At 43.7% G+C, this 16249-nt stretch overlaps 1 protein-coding gene across 1 annotated transcript in view; it reads left to right on the forward strand.

Annotated features, from left to right (window-relative positions):
• LOC120058233 (protein TANC1-like) overlaps nt 1–16249 on the forward strand; it is a 279176-nt gene that overhangs the window by 223235 nt on the left and 39692 nt on the right. Inside the window, exons 13-15 of the mRNA XM_039006740.1 lie at nt 4664–5271; nt 12301–12409; nt 13130–13252. Coding sequence (XP_038862668.1) covers nt 4664–5271; nt 12301–12409; nt 13130–13252 — 840 coding nt within the window. The remainder of the gene's footprint in view (nt 1–4663; nt 5272–12300; nt 12410–13129; nt 13253–16249) is intronic.

The following is a 16249-nucleotide window of genomic DNA, read 5'->3' on the forward strand; positions in this document are numbered from 1 at the left end:
CTATTCCCTATGTAGTGCATTACTTTTGACCAGAGCTCTGACTACATAGGCACTAGGACGCCATTTGAGACGCAGATCCTTGTGTCACTTCTTTGCATTCTTTGCAGAGTCTGATGTCTGATGGACAGAGCTAGGCTGTAGCCTGTAGACTGTCAGAGAATCTCAATTTCATACTCCTCGCGTCCTCTCTCCTCGCCTCCTTCTCAAAACCCATTGGAGGAGAAGGTCAGATGGGAGGGACCTCTGGCTTTCCCTCCAATAGGTTCGCAGAAGGAGGAGAGGAGAGAGGATGCAAGGAGTGCAATTGAGATTAATCCTGGGCCTTGGGATAATGTGGCAGCTGACTGAAAGCCATATCTGTACCAGCTCTTGTCATTAATGCTCTCTCAGCCACTCTGGCCACGGGCCCAACCAACCATCAGTATGCATAGGCAGGAGTTAAATACACTGCACTGCAGACAGGGAGCATAGGAGACTGCACTTATTTGTTAGATCTATGCTGTTCTGTTTTGTTTTTCTTGCGACTGGAGAATTGAAGGGGTAATGGGGATTATTCTGATTTCGTATTCAGTAATTTTTTTTATTTCCTCCTCCATTTTGGTTAATCCTTGCATGGTGTGTGTGGGTGATTCTGTGATGTGCAGGGTTCGATACTGTGATCAAAACAGTCGCATTTGCAACCGTTTGACTTGGCAGTGCCAGCTGGTCTGCGCATGTTCTGAGGACGTGGCTAGGGATGCCCGGGGCCGGCAGCCTTGCGAGGGTTAACACATTTAAATATTTTACTCACGTTGGCCACGGAGAAGGAGAGCCCACAGGCTTTGGTAGCGGGCCGTGTCAGTGGCACTGTATTGTCCTCAATGTGAGCAAATAAGTTGTTTAATTTGTCTGGGAGCAAGACGTCGATGTCCGCGACAGGGTTGGTTTTCTTTTTGTAATCCATGATTGACTGTAGACCCTGCCACATACGTCTCGTGTTTGAACCGTTGAATTGCGACTCTACTTTGTCTCTATACTGACGCTTTGCTTGTTTGATTGCCTTGTGGAGAGAATAGCTGCACTGTTTGTATTCGGTCATGTTTCCAGTCGCCTTGCCATGATTAAACGCGGTGGTTCGCGCTTTCAGTTTTGCGCGAATGCTGCCATCAATCTACGGTTTCTGGTTAGGAAAGGTTTTAATAGTCACAGTGGGTACGACATCTCTGATGCACTTGCTAATAAACTTGCTCACCGAATCAACGTATACATCAATGTTGTTGTCTGAGGCTATCCGGAACATATCCCAGTCCACGTGATCGAAGCAATCTTGAAGTGTGGAATCTGATTGGTTAGACCAGCGTTGGACAGACCTGAGCACGGGCGTTTCCTGTTTAAGTTTCTGTCTATAGGCTGGGAGCAACAAAATGGAGTCATGGTCAGATTTGTCGAAGGCAGGGCAGAGGAGGGCTTTGTATGCATCGCGGAAGTTAGAGTAGCAATGATCCAAAAAGCTACCAGTCCGTGTCGCTCATTCAATATGCTGATAGAATTTAGGAAGTCTTGTTCTCAGGTTAGCTTTTTTTAAATCACCAGCTACAATTAATGCAGCCTCAGGATGTGTATGGTTTCCAGTTTACATAGAGTCCAGTGAAGTTCTTTCAGGGCCAACAAGGTATCTGCTTGGGGGGGATATACAGAGCTGTGACTATAATCTAAGAGAATTCTCTTGGAAGATAATGCATTTGATTGTAAGGAATTCTAGGTCAGGTGAACAAAAGGACTTGAGTTCCTACATGTTGTTGTGATTACACCATGAGTCGTTAATCATAAGGCATACACCCCCGCCCTTCTTCTTACCAGAGAGAGGTTTGTTTCTGTCGGCGCGATGCATGAAGAAACCAGGTGGCTGTACCAACTCTGACAACATATCCCGTGTGAGCCATGTTTCCATGAAACAGAGAATGTTACAATCTCTGATGTCTCTCTGGAAGGCAACTCGTGCCCTAATTTCGTCCACCTTGTTATCTAGAGATTTGACATTGGCAAGTTATATGCTCGGGAGCAGTGGATGGTGTGCTCGCCTTCTAAGTCTGACCAGTAGGCCGCTCCGTCTGCCTCTCCTGCGGCGACCGTGTTGTTTTGGGTCGGCCTCTGGGATAAGATCCCATGTCCAGGGTGGAGGTCCGAACAAGGGATCCGCTTCAGGAAAGACGTATTCCTGGTCGTAATGTTGTAAGTTGACATCGCTTTTATATCCAATAGTTCTTCCCGGCTGTATGTAATAACACTTGAGATTTTCTGGGCTAACAATGTAATAAATAATACATAAAAAAACAATTATCTGCATAGTTTCCTAAGGACCTGAAGCGAGGCGACCATCTCTGTCAGCGCTATTTTTAATCTAGGCTATGTCATTTTGTTATGTTGATTATTTATCACATGCGCACTGCAAACATATAGCCTATACATAACCTGTCGGACAGAGAGAGCACACAGCTCTCAAACCGCTGGTTGTTGCATGGAGCAACTCACCGAAGACCGACAGCGGTAGTAGGGGTAGGAAAGCAGTAGGAAAGATGCTCCAAGTTATGATATCTACCAGTAAATGCTAAGGCAAGAATGGGTATGCAAACCAGTTATACAAAAAGTTAAACGTTTTGGTTTAATATTTGCAATGCGCAATTCAGTCATCATCGAATAGCCTACCTTGAACATCAGACATTTCCTTCAATGCAAATGCTAATCCATTCTTAAAGTGGTAATGCATCATTTTTTGCATACATTTTGGGGGAAGTTTTTTTCTATAGGGTATAACAACAGTTAAGTATAAAATGTAGGTCCTTGAAAATTACATATAAGTGCTTGAAAAAGTAATTGAATTTGACTTGCCAATGTCTATATGAAACCTGTATAGGCTACTTGCTCAAACCGCAAATGAAAGATAAAAATCACCTGCTATTGAAATGATGCACGCATTATTCGCTTTCCTGGCAGATCTTGACCTGGGACAGTATTTTTTTCATTCGGGCCAGTAGCTTTCATTTGGCACTGGCTCGGTGTGCCACTGGCAAGTCTACCTGATTGTCGAGCCCTGCTGTGTGCGGTGCACGTAGTGCCAACATGTCTACCACTTTGTGTAGCCGTTAGCGATGCTAATGATAGCCTAACCGTTTTCGGGGAGATGGAAAGGCAATTGAAGCTAACTACAAAGTAGCCTATGCCTACCTGGCAGAATCATGATTATTTGCATCAATCCAGTGGCCATTTGTTTTGAAAACTCCATCACAAGTGCACTAAAAGAGCACCTCTAGCCAAACACAACTGTCTGGCTGGTGTGCACCTGAATTAAAGGGTATCTACACAAAAAAATCTAAATTTCTCAAATTTTTATCAGACCTTAACAAGGGTCCCCTGATGTGGTTTTAGCATTAGTTGTTTAAAAAAATATAATTCTAGAGCGAAAATCTGAAAAAAACAACTGGGGGAAATCATACTAATCATATTTTTTTTGACGTGGTATCGTTTTGGTATCAAGTATGTTCTAAATTGAGTGTTAGGACCCCTGGACCAGAGAGAGGATTTCTCATGTTTGTGTTCATGGATCTTTTTGGGTTGGGTTGGGTTGGGATTAGGCTACATGTCATGTTGATCCATCATTCCAAAAAAGAAACCTGTACATTTTTTCAAAAACCTGGGAAGTTACTGAAATTTTGCAAACCTAGGGAGAACCTTTGATGAAGTAGGTAGGAAGTAGGTAGGATAAGTGGGTAGGATAAGTGGAGACTAGAGCCAGATGAGGGTGTGAGTGTTACCTCATGCTCACACATCCAAAGTGTAAACAAGATCTCGGGGCAAGGTTGCTCACAATGGCTAACACTACAGACTAATAAGTGTGAGGTGTTCTTAGGTGAGGTGTTGCTCAGAAACCTTGGCCAGTCTGTGTATTATTCAGTATGTTTTTTTCTCTTTTCTCTCTCTCGCTCTCTTGCTCACTTTCGCTGTGTCTGACTCTCCTTCTATCTCTATCTCTTTTCCCGCTCTCACTCTCTTTCTGAGAAGGTGTTATCTCTGGGCTGCATTACTTCTCTATCCTCTCCAGAAAGGCAGGGGGATTGCAGCAGGATTAAGGTAGATTGATTTCTCCCACCCTGAGGAGTGAGATTGAAGTGTGGGTTGTGTCCACAGCGTGCCCACTAAAAGTCTCCCCAATGGCCCCATCTCCTGCTCTCTCCAGCTCTATCACCTCCCAGCTCCCAAAGCCTTTGTTTGCAAACACATCGGCGAGTGACTGCGGCAGGCCGATAGCTTAGTGCTCAGTGTCAGTTCCAGCTAGCCCCCTGTGCTTACTGACCCTGGGCTGATAAGAAAAGCTGGAGGAACCACACATGATATAGCCTTCATGGAGAGTGGAAGATTGTCCATTAAGCTCTTCATTTTGTGGTGGTTTTTGTGGTGTGGAAACCGTTTTGGAATAGGAATTTGCAATTCTGGGCATACACTTACTTGTAAATTATATAGTTGATTTATTGTTTTTCCCACTTTCTCATTTACATAGACACATCTTTTTTGTGTGGGTGATGGTACTGGAGAACATATATTTATAATATAATAACAATATAATGTAACAATATAATATTACAGTGCAGTAGCAAATCTAATGACAATATCCTTGTGTCTTCCATAGGAAGTCACCAGCCTCCTCCCCTTCTCCAAGATCTCCCTGGACGATTTCCCAGAGAACAAGGAAATCAACACGGACCTCAATGCCTACATCCAGTACCGCATCAACGGCAGCAAAGACATCATGAACAACATCTCCCTCAATGGCAAGGCCGACCCCATCATTGTGGGCAAGGTGAGCAGCCACCTGATCGCCCGCAGCCAGGGCTCCTATCTGTACCTCAAACTGACCCTGGACCTGTTCGAGAGGGGCCACCTGGTGATCAAGAGCGCTAGTTACAAGGTAGTGCCCGTGTCGCTGGCCGAGCTCTACCTGCTGCAGTGCAACATGAAGTTCATGACTCAGTCGGCGTTCGAGCGCTCGCTGCCCATCCTGAATGTAGCGCTGGCGTCTCTCCACCCGATGATGGATGAGCAGCTGTTCCAGGCCATCAACGCGGGTGCCGTGCGCGGTGAGCTGCCCTGGGACGACTTCCAGCAGCACATGGAGACGTTGTCCTGTTTCCTCATCAAGCGGCGGGACAAGACGCGCATGTTCTGCCACCCATCCTTCAGAGAGTGGTTGGTGTGGCGGGCAGACGGAGAGAGCACCAACTTCCTCTGTGACCCCAGGTGAGCTAGGCTAACTCAAATCTACCCTGGTTAGTTAGGTGAACTTATGCCCAATTAGTGAGTTAGGGAGCGCAGCAAAATAGCCTCAATTAGCCTTAGCTAGCGAGCTGGCTAACTTTGCTTGCTACTGTCGCTAGCTAGCTTCTTTGCAAAGATTTGATGCAGTCAAGACAGGCACTACCATATGGTATGATAGATAATGGCAGCAACACGTTTGTCTAACTAGCGCGAGTTGGTTTGCCTACTTTCTCTCCCTCCTGCCACACACATAGACTGTCACACACACTGGTCCCTGCTCCTCTCCCGCCACTCCCCCACATTCTGCTGAAACAAGCAGAGTGCAGCACACCAGCTCTCTCCCGATTCACGCAAGGAATTCTCCATTGAAGTAAAAAAATAAAAATAAAAAAATGATTTGAAACGCAACATGTAAAGTGTTGGTCCCATGTTTTATGAGTTGAAATAAAAGATCCCATGACGGGCCTCCCGGGTGGCGCAGTGGTCTAGGGCACTGCATCGCAGCGCTAGCTGTGCCACCAGAGTCTCTGGGTTCGCGCCCAGGCTCTGTCGCAGCCGGCCGCGACCGGGGGGTCCGTGGGGCGACGCACAATTGGCCTAGCGTCGTCTGGGTTAGGGAGGGTTTGGCCGGTAGGGATATCCTTGTCTCATCGCGCTCCAGCGACTCCTGTGGCGGGCCGGGCGCAGTGCGCGCTAACCAAGGGGGGCGGGTGCACGGTGTTTCCTCCGACACATTGGTGCGGCTGGCTTCCGGGTTGGAGGCACGCTGTGTTAAGAAGCAGTGCGGCTTGGTTGGGTTGTGCTTCGGAGGACGCATGACTTTCGACCTTCGTCTCTCCCGAGCCCGTACGGGAGTTGTAGCGATGAGACAAGATAGTAATTACTAGCGATTGGATACCACGAAAAATTGGGGAGAAAAGGGGGTAAAATTAAAAAAATTCAAAAAAAAAGATCCCATGACATTTCCATAGGCACAAAAAGCTTATTTCTCTCAAATGCACACATGTCTCCTTTGCCAAGATAATACATCGACCTGACAGGTGTGGCATATCAAGAAGCTGATTATTACATGGTCCCGTGTGGCTCAGTTGGTAGAGCATGGCGCTTGCAACGCCAGGGTTGTGGGTTCATTCCCCACGGGGGGACCAGGATGAATATGTATGAACTTTCCAATTTGTAAGTCGCTCTGGATAAGAGCGTCTGCTAAATGACTTAAATGTAAAATGTAATTATTACACAGGTGTACCTTATGCTGGGGACAATAAAAGGCCATTCTAAAATGTGCAGTTTTATCACACAACATAATGCCACAGTTGTCTCGAGTTTTGTGGGAGCGTACAATTGGATAGCTGACTACAGGAATGTCCACCAGAGCTGTTGCCAGATAATGTTAATTTCTCTACCATAAGCTGCAGTACGTCCAACCGGCTTCACAACCGCAGACAACATGTACCCACGCCAGCCCAGGACCTCCACATCCGGCTTCTTCACCTGCGGGATTGTCTGAGACCAGCCACCCGGACAGCTGATGAAACTGTGGGTTTGCACAACTGAAGAATTTCAAAACAAACTGTCGCTCATCTGCGTGCTCGTCGTCCTCACCAGGGCATTGACCTGACTGCAGTTTGGCGTCGTAACCGACTTCAGTGGGTAAATGCTCAACTTTGATGACCACTGGCACGTTGGAGAAGTGTTATGTGGGCGAGCGTTGTCATGCCATTCATGCGCCGCCATCATCTTATGATTCAGCATGATAATGCATGGCCTCATGTCGCTAGGGATCTGTACATAATTCCTGGAAGCTGAAAATGTCCCAGTTCTTCCATGGCCTGCATACTCACCAGAAATGTCACCCATTGAGCATGTTTGGGATGCTCTGGATTGACGTGTGCGACAGCATGTTCCAGTTCCTGCCAATATCCAGAAACTTTGCACAGCCATTGAAGAGGACTGGGACAACATTCCACAGGCCACAATCAACAGCCTGATCAACTTTATGCGAAGGAGATGTGTCGCGCTGCATGAAGCAAATTGTGGTCACAACAGATACTGACTGTTTTTTTGATCCACGCCCCTACCTTTTTTAAAGGGGTCTGTGACCATCAGATGCATATCTGTATTCCCAGTCATGGGAAATCCATCGATTAGAGCCTCGTGAATTTATTTCAATTGACTGATTTCCTTATATGAACTGTAACTCAGTTGCATTTATATTTTTGTTCAGTTTATTTCAACTATTCAGATATCAACCCAAAAAATCATGATATTATTTGAGTAGTGAAATCATTTCAAATGCCCACCCTGAAACCCCCTACAAACGTGCCTAGCATATTCTGTCAGGGGGTTAACACTGACAGTAGAGCTTTTAATCAGCAATACATTCATAGCCAGTAGGAGATTTCTCTTTTCAGTCATTCAGTTGTGTTGAATTGAAATTGCAGCCTCTCTACCATGAGTGACATGTGTGGTTGCCTAGGAGAGATGGCTCACTTTGGCATTTCTTCTAGCACTCAGAAGGAGGAGAAATAATTACAGTACCTTGTTTAGAGCTGCATATTCTGATCTTCAGACGCTTTTAAAAATGTAAATACCGAGGGAGACAGTGTACCATTTTGTTTAAGGAGCAAACAAGCACAAGACAGTATTGAATGGTTGTTTGTGCAGTAAAGAGGGAGGAAATTACCATCAATAAGAAGTTGTGCATGACTCATCTCTGCCTGGGAGACCTCTGATGTCTGATGTCTGTTTCTTCACTTGAAGAGGAAATCGAACATTCAAGACAGCTTCGCCGCGTTCCCTTTTAAGTTATATCAATCCACTCCTTTTCACTCAATCACAGACATGTTATTGCTCCCTAGTTTGTATACCGCCATTGATCGATACACATGGGGCAGGATACTTATGTAATCCGCGAGGAGGGAGAAGACGGCGCTTCGCTGCAGAAGAAATTATTGAATTTATAGCTCAACTCTGAAACAGAAGCTGACAAGTCATATTTGTTCCTGTTGCTGTTAAGATGTGCTTTGCTGGGTGAGGGGATGGATGGACAGCCAGGAGAAGTAGCCTAGCTTGAATCCCAAATGGCACCCTATTCCCTATATAGTGCACTACTTTCGACCAGAGCCCTATGGGTCCTTGTAAAAAATGGTGGACTAAATAGGGAATAGGGTGCCATTTGGGACACTACTGGTTTTGTTTGGCAGAAACACAGGGGTTGTCAGCATACATCCTGGGTCCCGTCCCTGTCACATTATCTTACATGGGGTCGACTGATGAAATGTAGGGCTCCTTCAGTGCTCTGCGTGTAGGGAAATTGATTTAGCTCAAGTCGGATGAGGGAGGTTGTTTACTGGCAAGGATGTTTCCATAAACACTATTCAGTGAAATAGAAGAACCATCTGAATGGAGTTCAGACACCACTGGCAACTGATGTCGACATTTGAATTTCAACACTCATTTGGGTTGGAAATGAATTTGCTCTTAGACATGGTTTTCTCTCAGCAAAGATACTCTTGAGTTGACAAACTGTAGGCTTAGTAGCAAATGTATACTATACAGTAGTTAGCATTACTACTGTCAAGAGTGTACTACTATTTGGTTGCTATCATTTATAACAACAAGAACTAGGGATTCACGATATATCGGTGAACATATCGGAATCGGACGATATTAGCTAAAAATGCCAACATCGGTATCGGCCCGATGTCTAGTTCAACGCCGATGTGAAAAACCGATATCAAAGCTGACGTGCATACCTATATAACGTAGGTAAATGACATCATGATGCCACGTAACATTTTGCGCTACACCTGCAACACAGCATTCCTAACCTAGCCCAGCCCACAATGTCTGCTGTGTGGATCGGGCAGTCAACAAGTCATTTGAAAGAGTAAAAACATTTCAGCGAGACAACTCAAAGGCAAAATCCATTCATGCCAAGATAATGGAATTCATTGCCCTTGACAATCAACCGTTCTCTGTCGTGGGTGATGTTGACTTTCGCGACTGGTTGAGCACCGGTACACACTAACGTTACCAAGTGCGCTATTGTTCAGATGTTGCCCTACCGGAGTTACACAGTAATAGCGTCACTGCTATTAGCTTCAGGATATACTATGGAATGCTGTTTGGGTCTTTGCGTGTCAAAAAAGATACACGTCAAATAACACTATTTGACAATAACACTATTTGACGCATTAAATACGATTTTAATTTGACACATCAAATACAACCGTTCTATTATAGAATGTTATGTGTTCTGAATTTGCACGTGCAAGCCAAGCGCCACCACTACTATCAGTAGCACTGTCAAAGCTGTATAAAAGTCTGCAAACCCGCAAACACCGGCCACGAACGATGTGTTTACAATACTGCATTATTTGTTCGACCGCAACCTCTGGGGTAGCTAGCTAGCTTTAGCTTGGTACCTAGCTAGCACCAATACAACCAATATAGCACCAATATAACCAATCTGAAAACAGTGACCAGTAGAAACTGCAGTCATTTTCACTATTCTTAGCAATGATTTAGGAATCCTTGTGAGTAAGTATTGTTGTTCGCCTATTGAAATTGAACTTCAGTTCATGAAAATAAATAGCTAGCCAGCTACTTAACCCTGTTGCCCAAAGCTAACGTTATAAGCAGCCAGCTAGCTTTATCTGTCTAGTGAGGCTCGACCTGACCAGGTTATGTGTTGTGAAGCTAGCCACAAGAAGGATTAGGCACAGTAGTGGAATTTGCGGTTTGCCTTCAAAATAAAAGTACCTCTTTGAAAGTGATGCAGAAGGTTACAATTGGTGGAATCATGCCATATTTAGACTAGATCATGTTAAACAAGGTTGGAGGGTGAAGCATTGAAATGGGGTATCAGTTTACTTGGTGACACCCACAGAACACAACTGTGAAGAGTTTACGCAAATATTAGCATTGTAGCTCATATCGCGGGACTGTGACCATGTGAAATCACCTCCCCAGTCAGCCTATTGTGTGTATTGACATTCATATTGCACTCTACAGCTTTACCTAAGGATTGAGGATCAATGAAATGGGGTATCAGTCTAGTCAATACCCAATATATTTTTTCCCAACGTCCTCAGAGTTATCAGACTCTAAAACATCCACGCAGTATTGTTTATCCTCTGGAATAGTGTTCAATATACATAGGCTGACAATAAATGTGGCTCAATTCACAGTCCCGCAATAAGAGCTACAATGCTAATGTTCTCTGGGTGTCACTGAGTAGACTGACACCCCATGTCATTGATCCACAATCCATAGGTAAGGATGTACAATGAAATAAGTATGCTCCCAATTCTAAAGTATAATACATCCAGTGTGATTTCAACCAAATATTTGTCAAATTAACAAATTATTTTCTTTTGTTGGTTTTATATAACAACATTCCAACGTCGTTTAGCATGATCTATTCAATTATGGCATAATTCTACTATTTGTATTCATTTGCGTCACTGTCATTGACATACTTTTATTTTGAAGGCAAGTCCACTATTGTGGCTAATCCTTATTGTGGCTAGCTTCACATAGATGGTTCCGCCCACCATTAATCAAATAAGAACTGTCTTATAAATTACGGTTATTTTAGATGATGACACCTAGCTATAAAGTTTCACTGTAATAGAATGCTTAAAAAGCTGCTAAAATTGTAAATATCGGTTATCGGTATCGTTTTTTTGTGGCAAAGAAAATATCGGATATCGGTATCGGGCAAAAATGTCATAGCGGTGCATCACTAACAAAAACTTATGTGGTCCCTAAAGCATCAACACAGTATGAAGTGTTATTGTAGATTTAAAGAGAAATCTTTGAAAACAAGCACATGATTTGGTAGCAAAGATTGGTGATCGAAGACATGGGCTAATGCCAAACAGGAGGGGGACACGTACAAACTTGGATGGTTACTGTATATTGTAAGGGAATATGTATGCATCCGATCTTAAATATTATCAAGGAATTTACTGTGTTCCACTTCATCTTAGATTAATTTTGGCAAGGAATCTCAATCTGCAAAAAAGTCATTGTTTCCTGCGGTGTTGCTGCCATGTGGAACGGGCTAATGTGTCTTTAGACTGTGATCTTTTTAGACTGTGATTAGACTCGGATTCTTCATACCCTCATTAGTGACTACCATAGTGCACACTAATCATACTAGGGACATGTCCCAAATGACACCCTATTCCCTATATAGGGGTCAAAAGTAGTGCACTATATAGGGAATAAGGTGCCATTTGGGACGCACATGATTGTCCTTACTTTCTCTCTGTTCTGACTCACCTCTGCATACCTCCTCCAAGCTGCAGTCACTGACCTCTATACACCCCCTCTCAGACCCCTCCAACACAATCTGTCATAACAAAAGCAAGCGAAGACCTGGCACGAGGACTGACACACAGAGCTAGAAGAAAAGCTTGTTATTGCCCCATTTAAAAGAGAAAGCACACCTTAACGGAAAAAGTTCAAACTGAAACGTCAGTCATGCGTGGTCTTTTAATGAAGTTCTCTGGTAATTAACACCAGAGAGCAGAGCTTCAGTGAGAAAAGGAAGGTGGTTACATTCAACACAAGGGCTGCGTTCTCTAGCCTACACCGCTTGTACTCCTCTCCTCACGGGCCGGGCCTAGACACTAGCGTTTAACAGTGTTTAATCAGACCGGCCAACAGAGAGGCTGACGTGGAGTAATGGATAGAATAATGCACCATGATTACAACAAACTCTCCAATCTCTCAAGATAAGAAAATTACAAATCTCAATTCTGTCTCCGACTGCCTGGGGAAATTAAACAAGCTTTAGTTGGAATGAAAAACAGCAGCCGTCACTCCCCAATCAGCCAAGTATGAAAGTGGATGATGAACAATGTGTCACTCACATCGATACATTGTAAGAACATCCTACCATGGCATAACTACGGCACCTGTAGGTCCTAGACATTGTTTTTCGAACACTTTGCACACTTTTAGTTGTTGATGGGAAAAGTCTTGGTGTTTCCTCTACAGGAGTGGACACGCACTCATGGCCTTCATGCTGTCGCGACAAGAGGGGAAACTGAACCGGCAGCAGACCATGGAGCTGGGCCACCATATCCTTAAAGCACACATCTTCAAGGTACAAGAGACTAGCCAGGACCAGATTACCGAACGGGCATGCAGGGCACATCCCCCGGGGCCCCTTTAAAGCTATATTTGAGCTATAAAACAGCAACAAAAAAAAGATATACCTCATGGCAGAAATTATAGAATTGCTGGAAATTTGCTTTAAAACGGCAACATTTTCTCTTAGACAAAATGTGTAGAATAGCATTATAAAACTGCACATTTTTCTCTCTGCACCTTTGCAAAATGTGTTGAAATGCAGTAAGTTAGCTGATTTCATAAAAATAATAATAATATACAATATAATGCCGCAAGGCCTCTAGGTAGTCCGGCCTTGAGACTAGCTACTTAGTTCTGGGCCAGAATTCAAAGCATCTCAGTGGCAGTGCTGATTTATGATCAGTTTTGCCTTTTATATCACAGTGAATAAGATGACATGGACAGAGAGGGACCTGATCCTAGATCACCACTCCTACTCTGAGACTATTAATGCAAATGGCCCCTGAAACCTATAGTGTATATCCCACCCTTACTCAGATTACATTCCTTTTATGAATTTTAGAGTGCGTATGTTTATTAATGAATCAAGATACATGTACATACGGACAGTATCATCAGAGGATAAGCCCTCTGGATGTGAGAGAAGGCTCTGGGAGTGAATCTACTGTATGTATTATTGGTTTATTGACCTGGTGTGTGTGCATGGTTTCAGTGTCTCTGTCTCTGTCCTCAGGGTCTGAGTAAGAAGACGGGTGTGTCTTCCAGCGTGCTGCAGGCCCTCTGGATCAGCTGCAGCGCTGACGGCCTCTCTGCAGCCCTGGCCTCTCTGAGGAACCTCTACACCCCTAACGTCAAGGTGAGACCTCCACCCTAGACATCCAGACCCTCACCTGGAGCACTGCTGTGACATACTGACATAGGATATGCTATTTATTTATTTATTTATTCAGGGTATTTTTATTGATAGATACAGTGAAAAAAGTGATTGAGATGGGGAGATAGAGAGGGACATAGAATGGAAAATGGCGCTGTCAGGGGTGGAACCCATGCCTCCAGGGACAATGTGTAGTCTGCAAGCAGTAGCACTACCACTAGACCAGCCAAACCCAAGTCAATCCGGACCGGACAACATCGCATTTTGTTTTATAAAAGTAAAAATATATTTTTTTGCCGCTTTAAAAAAAAATACCCTGGCGCAGCGGCCTCTTTAACTCAGCAACCTCGCTTTCTTGCTCTCTCTGTCGACGCAACGTTCGCCTGAAAAGTAGCAATATTAAGCGCCATTATGACACCAGGCACAGTCATTTCGATCAGAAGTATCCCCTGAATGCGGAAGTGAGAACAAACAAGATTAACCAACTAAAATCCCAATTTGAGAGGTCTGCCAAAGTCCTTGTCAATTCCCAGACAGCCCAACAACATGCAATGGAGTGTTCACTGAGGATAACTTGGGTTTTGGGAAAACACAAAACACAATTTTCATATGCTGAGATGGTAAAATAATGCATGTGTGAAGTTGCTGACACCTTGCTTGAAGGTAAACAAAAATATGAGCTCAGGAAAAAGATCAAACGGATCCTACGTTTAAAAGAGGACCACCCTGACCTAACATTATATCACTGCATCATCCATCAATCTGTCCTGTGTGCCAGTCTGGGGAAATAGTATTCTGAGGTCATGACAACGATGATGAAACTGATCAACGTTTTGAGAGCAACATCATCCCTACAACACCGGTTGCTACGAAGCATTCTGACAGAGGCCAATGCCAGTTTTGCTGACTTACTACTGCACAACAATGTCAGATGACTCAGCAAAGGCCGAGTTTGGGAACGCTTTTGGGCCATTTGGGAATAAATCAAAGCTTTGTTATCAGAGCAAAAGAGTGACAAGGCAACTCAATTTTTGGAGTTTTTGGAAGATGAGGAGACGATGAAAACAGTTGCATTTTTGACAGACATTACATCACACCTTAATCAACTGAATGTTAAGCTGCAGGGATGGCACAACACAGTGTGTGATATGATAACAGCAGTCCGGGCTTTCCAGAAGAAATTGGAGCTTTTCAAGAATGATCTCCAGGGAGAACTTGTCCACTTCCCCAATCTTCTGGTGCAAATGCAGGGAGACAAAGATGTTCCCAAACCATGTTGATTTCATCCAGAAGCTGATGGAAAACTTAAAGGCTCGCTTTGATGACTTCACGGTTGGAAGAGAACTGCTGCTGCTCATCCAGAACCCCTTCTTGGTCACAAATGTGACAAAGTTGTCAGAAGAAGCAAAACAGATCTTCAGATGGGTAGATGTTGCCTCACTGCAAATGGAGTTGATTGAGCTGCAAGAAAATGTGTCTTTGAAGGAGCAGACTGGTGACTGTGACCCTGTTACTTTCTGGGGAAAGATGGTGCCTGCAGCTGATGTCCCTGTTCTCAAGAAACTGGCACTATACATCCTGACCATGTTTGGCTCCACATACAGCTGTGAATCAGCTTTCTCCACAATTAACTTTATTAAAACAAATACCGCTCTATGTTCAGCAATGAACAACGGCACCAGTGTCTCAAGTTGCTCTCACACCATTTGTGCCAAAGTTCAAAGCATTGGCAGGAGACAGAAAGTGTAATTTCTCTCATTGATGCAAGGCCCAGAGTGACTTCTACATGAATATTGCACGGCCCACAGAGACATTCTGTGCATTCAGATTATTATTTTTGTTCAACTCTCCTTTGTTCTCCAGAAAACATGTACTTTATTTTATTATAATTCAAGCTCACAGTGCACTTTATGCACAGACAGTAATGCAACCACTTGTGTTCTTCTGCAATGTTGCACATGTTTGCATTCAAAATAAGTTGTAGCTCATTTTCTGTATTTAATGTACATTTTATATAACAACATGTTTCCTAAGTCGTGGACGACTATGTTTGTTACTGCGGCTGTGCCACAACGCCGATAAAGGACGATATCCATCCTGACCTTTGCCACCTAGGAACCTTCTCAAATAGTAGTTGAGTACCCCTGCGCTAGACCAACCCCCAGCACTGACATATAGACTGGTCCAAAATGATTGATGAGCAATAATGACTGTATATTATAGTAGTTGAGTACCCCTGCGCTAGACCAACCCCCAGCACTGACATATAGACTGGTCCAAGATGATCGATGAGCAATAATGACTGTATATTATAGTAGTTGAGTACCTCTGCGCTAGACCAACCCCCAGCACTGACATATAGACTGGTCCAAAATGATTGATGAGCAATAATGACTGTATATTATAGTAGTTGAGTACCCCTGCGCTAGACCAACCCCCAGCACTGACATATAGACTGGTCCAAAATGATTGATGAGCAATAATGACTGTATAAAATGGATAATTCAAATACTGAGCTATATTGTATGCTCAGTATTGTATAGTGTTATTGTATTACATGCCAACCTCCCCTGTTATTGGTAATGGTGAGAGGTTAGCATGCCTTGGGGGTATGATCTTTGATCCTCTGTAACTTTCTCATTTCTCATTATCCACGATTCATTCAGGGTTATCCGTAATCATGGTTGCATCCACATTAATATAGAAGTGTTTAGAAGCCTATTCTATTCTTATTTATAATAAATGTGACTCCAAAATGACACAATACATTATTTACCATTAATTTCTGTTGGGCACAAAACAAACTGCAAAAATGAATCTGACAACAATTTGTAGAGTCACAAGCTTGATGCAGTCATTGCGTGCTAGGTATATTGGACCATATACTAAACTTTTCACGACTTCATTTATAATAATATTTTTATACTGTCATTATTGCTGTGTGTCAATAATTTCAGACCCCACTGTATGTTCTTGAGC

Source organism: Salvelinus namaycush, chromosome 13, assembly GCF_016432855.1.
Source record: "Salvelinus namaycush isolate Seneca chromosome 13, SaNama_1.0, whole genome shotgun sequence".
NCBI lineage: Eukaryota > Metazoa > Chordata > Actinopteri > Salmoniformes > Salmonidae > Salvelinus > Salvelinus namaycush.